The sequence below is a fragment of the Montipora foliosa genome, chromosome 5 (genome assembly GCF_036669935.1).
Source record: "Montipora foliosa isolate CH-2021 chromosome 5, ASM3666993v2, whole genome shotgun sequence".
NCBI classification, from domain to species: Eukaryota; Metazoa; Cnidaria; class Anthozoa; order Scleractinia; family Acroporidae; genus Montipora; species Montipora foliosa.
In genome coordinates, this window is record NC_090873.1 from 1,486,235 (window position 1) to 1,492,262 (window position 6,028).

The window sequence follows — 6,028 nt, forward strand, 5'->3', positions numbered from 1 at the left end:
ACCCAAACGAATGTCGTTGAAGCGAAATAATTATTTCTTGTTCCAACCATTTATAAAAAGTGTAAATAAAGGGATTATCCAATCAGAATTCCATGCACTTGGTTCTGATTTACATGGAGGGTAATTTTTGCGTTACTAGCATTGTGATTGGCTCTCTCATTCTCGGTAATTTGCTGAAATGCCGTATGACCTTATATGGAAACTGATTGCGGCGATCGCTTTCAAAAGTTGAAACAACTCACCGTTGTCTTAGAAAATCGAAACAGTTTAGAGTTAAGTCAATTTTAATAAAACAATTGTTTCATTCATGCTTGTCTGATATGAGATCGGTTGTAGTCCGGTCCGGCGCAACGCACTAAGCGCCAACAGAGAGCAAAGCCCGTATGGTGTCATGTGTCCTTTTTTATTTCCGAAACTCGCTTTCAAGAACATGGTGAGTTCAGTAAGCGCGAAAATGGGCTCATTACAAGGTTAGTTTTGAGAACAAAATAAATGGATTACGTAACAAGAGCTGTGCACACTACATTTTAGCTCTCGTTTTTTAATCAACACCAAAACGTATTCATAACAAATAGTACTGTTGTGTTGCTCATTTTAAGTACAATAATCAATATTTAATGTAATAATATTCATTTCAGTATGCATAGAAGTATCAAATCGGGTTTTTATGATTGTTCTCTTGTTTTAATTCGAAAGATATACTGATAGTAGGAAAAAGCAGAAATCGCGATAATAAAAGAACAACAAGGTGCTCTTTATTATCGCGACGATTTTTGCCATTTCCCACTTCAAAAGGCCTGGACGAGGCGCCTGTACTTGTCATGCTTATTTTTTCGACAACCTAAACTTTACTTACCATTTCTTCAAAGCGGGTTAACTCAACACCAACCGTTGTTTAATTCCTACTAAAACCTAAACTGTTTTGGCCTGTTATTAGCCACCTCTACATTGCAGTATGAGAAAATTGCGACTACGACGATGGGTTTTAGGTTTCGAATATGCGCATTACGTTTCGTGGTCGTATTTTTTCAAGTGCGTGTGTGCAGAACGGAACATATACTCAGGTTGTCTCTGCGCACGATTTGAATAGCTCTGGGCCCGGTTGTTGAAAAGCTGATTAACGCTAATCCCAGATTAAAAATTAACCAAGGAGTTTATTACTCCAGTACTAAATGCTGTTCAACGTTGATATTTGGCAAAACTTTACATTAGAAGAAGTCAATCTTGAAAAACAAAAATAAGCAAAACAACCTTTCACCAAAAAGTTGAAAACATGAAACAAAAGTTTAGGCTAATCCTAGATTAAGCTAATCGGCTTTCGAACAACCGGGCCTTGGAGTCGAGATTAAGTCTTATTCGTACTCCAATCCATAAAAGGTCGCACTTGAAGCCTTTTTAGCGTTAACCCGGCTAAAAATATTTGGGGCCTGTATAAGGAAACTAAAAGTTCTTTTGGTTCCCGTGTAAGTTTGCTTGGCAATACAGTCCTGATTATGTTTTCCCTGAAATTTACGTTACCCGAAGGGAATTTTCTGGAACTCTTGTGGCTATACTGCAGAGTACACTTAGTGCATACGTACTAACTATTCCGTTTCGGGAATATAGGTTCTTTTAGAAAACCTTTTTCCAGTTATTCTATTAATCCTATTCCGAAATAGTCCAAAGAATGCGACATCAGTCTATCCGCGCACGGTGGAAAGTAAAATAGGTCCGAAAAGCGTGCATATGACTGTTGCGCACCCTGAAACACAGCATACAATTTTTATTACAATTTGTCCAATAACGTTTCAAAAGAAACTGGTTTATCTCAACTGGATTTTTACAATACTTGCATTAGCCAAGTATACTCCTTGGGCGTCTGGGTTTTTTTTTTTTTATTTACTTATCGCGGATTAAGAAAGGCACTAGCCAAAACCATGATAAAAGTAAAAGTCTTCTCCAGTTTACATTTGTGAGAGGAAATGAGCTCGTCCATTGTCATCGGGTCTAATTGTCAGGATATCACAGCCCGTCTCAGTCACCAACAAGGTTTGCTCAAACTGTGCGGATCGCTTACCATCCTGCAAGAATTAAAAAAACGATATTTTGAGACGGAGAAGATCTACAAGAGACAAGGATTCCATTGGGGTCTTGGTAAGTGTAACCACTTCCTACCGATGTGTACAGGTTAGTGACGTGCATAATAGGGCGGAGTTTGTACTGGTTCTCTACTCTCCGTCTGGTCATACGTTGTTTGGTGCGCAGTAATCGGTCTGTCGATGACGTATCCATGCCCGTACCCATAGTAACAACCGCGGCTGCAGGCTGGGACTGAGTACCAGGCCTGTCGTGAGCTTTGTTGAATGTCATGTTGATGATAAATCATATGTTGCAACCGTTTGCTCACCCCAGCAGTCAACATCAGCGTCGTTCAACAAAATCGAACGGATTTTGAAGCAAATGTGGAAGGCGTTTGCTCCATTTTTGCGGCATTACGTTGTTGTTTTCAGTCAGAAAAGGGGGATGAAACGTATTTAAAATGATGCAAGCCGCACGCGCAACGCGATCTGTTTATTTGTTTCTTCCCTGGCTCATTTTTAAATGTGGATTTTTCATGTTTTTATTCGTCTGAGCTTGTCATTGCCATATTAGTAATGAGAACGTTTCAACCTCTCCACTTAACTTTTTTTATTGGAATCTTTGAGATTTGTGCCATGAAGTTTTCTTTATGTTGAGCAAAGTATTTGTCAAGACAGTATGAAAACTGTCACGATACAGGCATGCGCACGAAGCTATTTCAATTGCCTTAGTTTGCTTTCTCCCACGTCTCTTTTGCATGTGGTTTCCTTGGAAAAAATATAAGGTAAGTGTTTTAGAAAGTACTTCCGTCTGGTAATTGCCATCGAGTCTCTAATTCCACGCTTAAGTATTGATTAATGTGACGAATGGTTTCGTAATGTACCTCTGGTTAAATTATTTACCCGCGGAACAAAAAGGGTTACTTGTCCGAAGCACGACATTTGATTGCTGTTAAATTGATATGTTTATATATGATGTTTGTCACCGCCGTTTGTGTGTTATTTCTGATAAAACTGAGATGGCCAAAGAAAAAGACGATATTCTTTATTGCCCTTCGTAGTAAAGTGTTTTCCCACTAAGTCCGACTGTTCATCGCCAACTAAGTCAAAATATTCAGCCCTTGGCATGGAAAATTCAGTTTGCTTTTAACAGTCACGGTTATGTGTGTGTGGAAACCGTCGAGTTTAGAGTTTAATAATCGACCATGCTGTCGAATTACTCCTCGCTAGGTGAAAAAGAGCATGCAAAACTAAAATGGTCAAAAGGCAAAGACGATCAACACTTTGCTACCATTTCCTGTAAGAGACGACCCCAGCTAGTGCCAGAGCACCCGCCGACAGTTACTTTCCGCAGTGAAATTCATACCTGTGTAACTGCTGTCCAGTTGTCTGGCCAAATCTCATCTCGCCAAGTTCCTACAATAAAAGTGACAAGAACATCCAGTAAGCTGGGCTGAGCCGGATATTGTTCAATGGAAATTAATTTTGGGTTTTTCTGATGGATCTTGGTATTGGTTGAAGTTTTGGATGATTTGGGCTGCGAACTAATTTTCTGTACTAGCCTTGAGAATCAGCTTTCGAAACTTTTCTGCATGGACCCCCCCCCCCCCCCCCTCCCCCTTAAAAGTATAATAAACCGCTGTTAGACGTTGAAACTTGTGTGAGCAACGGCGCTGCAAAACCAGTTTCAGCAGGCGATGCACTGTGTAACATAAAAGGTTAGGAAACTTCGGGAACGTTGAAACTGGTCTCGACATGTTACCGGATTCGCGCAAAACAAGTCGATACTACTCCATAGTTGCAGTTTCTGATTGGCTTACGGCGTAGCGTAACAAGACAAAGCGAGACCAATTTCTCGAGGAGGTGTTACACGGTTAAACTCTTGTTTTTATCACCACTGCGATCGTCGCGAGCGTTGCAGAAGTAGAAAGCGGTTCTTCTTTTCCAAAATTTCATGAAACCGACCATGTTACAAGGTGCAACGCGTGCTGAAATATGTTTCGCTGTGCCGTTGCACAGACGTTTCAGCAAAAAGTTTCAACTTGTAAGAGCGGCTTTATATTTACATGACCTTTAAATGGACAGCGATTTTGCTTTTGCATCTATTGCGGAGTTTGCGCAGAAAATTGAAAGAGAGTTTCCTTTGCATGTTGCTGCTTTAAAGGGGCTAGGTCACGCTATTTTAGGTAATTTCGTTTAATTTGTTAATTATGAGCTCTAAACGTCAAATTGGCAGAGCAAGAGTCTTTCATTTGCAAAATCACGGCAACATAACAACTGAGAATGATTTTCAAGCTTTGTAAATGACATTTTGATATAGACTGATATAAATTTGAAAAAAGGTGGGCCGACGTTTTTCAAATTTACCCAAATTCAATCCATTTCAATCCTCTCCAGTTTTGTCCATCCATGTCCCTTCTTTGCTTCCCTGTGTTTTGTTAGAGTTTTTCTATAGTTTTGAACAGTTATTTTGATATTTTAGTTAATTCTATGACCATTCGATCAGTGCTGAAAATGCCTAAAATAGCGTGACCTAGCCCCTTTAAGCTCAACTTCGGCTATATTTTTAGGACTGCGAACGCTGTTAAATATTTGGCCAAGGGGAATAGGTAATTTTCGCAATAGCGTCATTTGACTACAACTACCATAATTCAGTTTTCTTTCTTTTCTTATTTAAAATTTTTCTTCCCAGCGGGGAGACAGACAAGCAAAACCTTTAAGATTCTGGTACTTATAATCAAATGGCGTCATCATGCAAATATCCTATTCGCCTACGTTTATATGATAATAATAATAAGCTCCACTCTTTCCCTAGTCTCCCCAGTTTCCCCTCTTCCAGTTTAAAACCGTTGTAAAGCCAGAGCAGCCTGCGGAGGAGCCGAAAGTCTTGACCTTACCGACGAAAGATTTTCCCCAAGTTTTTAAGTTTAAATATTTGAAGAGCTCGGTATCCAAATATTCGTACATTTAACTTGTTTCCTAGTGAACGGAGCAAACGAACGAGAACATTTTGAACTGGTATCAAAACAACTGTGGCTACATCACCTTGTGATATCATTGGCTCAATAGTAAAGGTATGTCCAGGCTTCATCACACCGACAGCTTTGTTTTCTAGGACGAACCAAAAGAACAATATCATCCATTCTGAAAAACCTTTCCGTCGTTTTGCACAAAGATCTGCAATTGAATGCTGAAAGGTACAATGACAAGTAATTGAATTGACTTACTTGCGTAGTGGGGAACGCTTGGTGCGGTATGAAACAGTCTGAAAATAAGAAATACTAGCTTAACAATCTATTGTTCACCTCCGAGCAAGCCAATTGGAAGGCGGAAAGCACTAGTCTCTTGTGTAGTACTGTATATAATAAAATAAGGGTACTTAAATAAGTTTTATTAAAAATAGGAAAGTTCTAACGAGGCAACTCACTTCTATAATTTGTTCTTTGCGCGCAACTCTAACATGTTCCTTCAGAACGCAAAAGAGGCTTTTATTTGTCAAGGAAGCAAAATATTTCTAACAGATTGAAACATTTTTGCTTCTGAAACAAATGTTACTTTTTGGCACAAACGGGGAAAGATTGTTGGAAACAATGTTTCCGCAATGTTTTCTCGTTTGCGGGGGCCTTAATGAAAGTGCACGTAAGAAAAGAAAAGAAATGGGTGAAAATTACTTCAACCATGCTCTTGAAGTTAATGATTACAAAACCCAATTAGTCAGTATTCTCTACTTACTCGTGAATTCCGTGGCCACAATAGCCCTTCACCACTGAGAAGCCATGCGCCTGAGCATGTTTCTGAATTATGTTACCAATTTCTCTGTACTTAACACCAGGCTTGACTAAAAGACAAAGTAATCAATACAGTGTTACAACATCTTTTAACAATTCTGCAGTCACTTTAATCAACAACGAAAAATCGTGTGAATTTCAATATGGTGATCACAACCAGTGTCGGATCCAGACATGGCGGTA

At 39.3% G+C, this 6,028-nt stretch overlaps 1 protein-coding gene across 2 annotated transcripts in view; it reads right to left on the minus strand.

Moving 5' to 3' along the window:
• Positions 1 to 529: 529 nt before the first annotated feature.
• The window catches only part of LOC138003328 (methionine aminopeptidase 1-like), a 12,387-nt gene continuing 6,888 nt past the window's right edge, over positions 530 to 6,028 (minus strand). Inside the window, exons 10-14 of one of the 2 annotated variants that reach the window (XM_068849332.1) lie at positions 5,790 to 5,895; positions 5,285 to 5,322; positions 5,103 to 5,168; positions 3,424 to 3,473; positions 530 to 2,060 (exon numbers count right to left, since the gene is read on the minus strand). In XM_068849332.1, coding sequence (XP_068705433.1) covers positions 1,944 to 2,060; positions 3,424 to 3,473; positions 5,103 to 5,168; positions 5,285 to 5,322; positions 5,790 to 5,895 — 377 coding nt within the window. In that variant the 3' untranslated portion in view covers positions 530 to 1,943. The remainder of the gene's footprint in view (positions 2,061 to 3,423; positions 3,474 to 5,102; positions 5,169 to 5,284; positions 5,323 to 5,789; positions 5,896 to 6,028) is intronic. The other variant, XM_068849333.1, reaches the window with a different exon arrangement.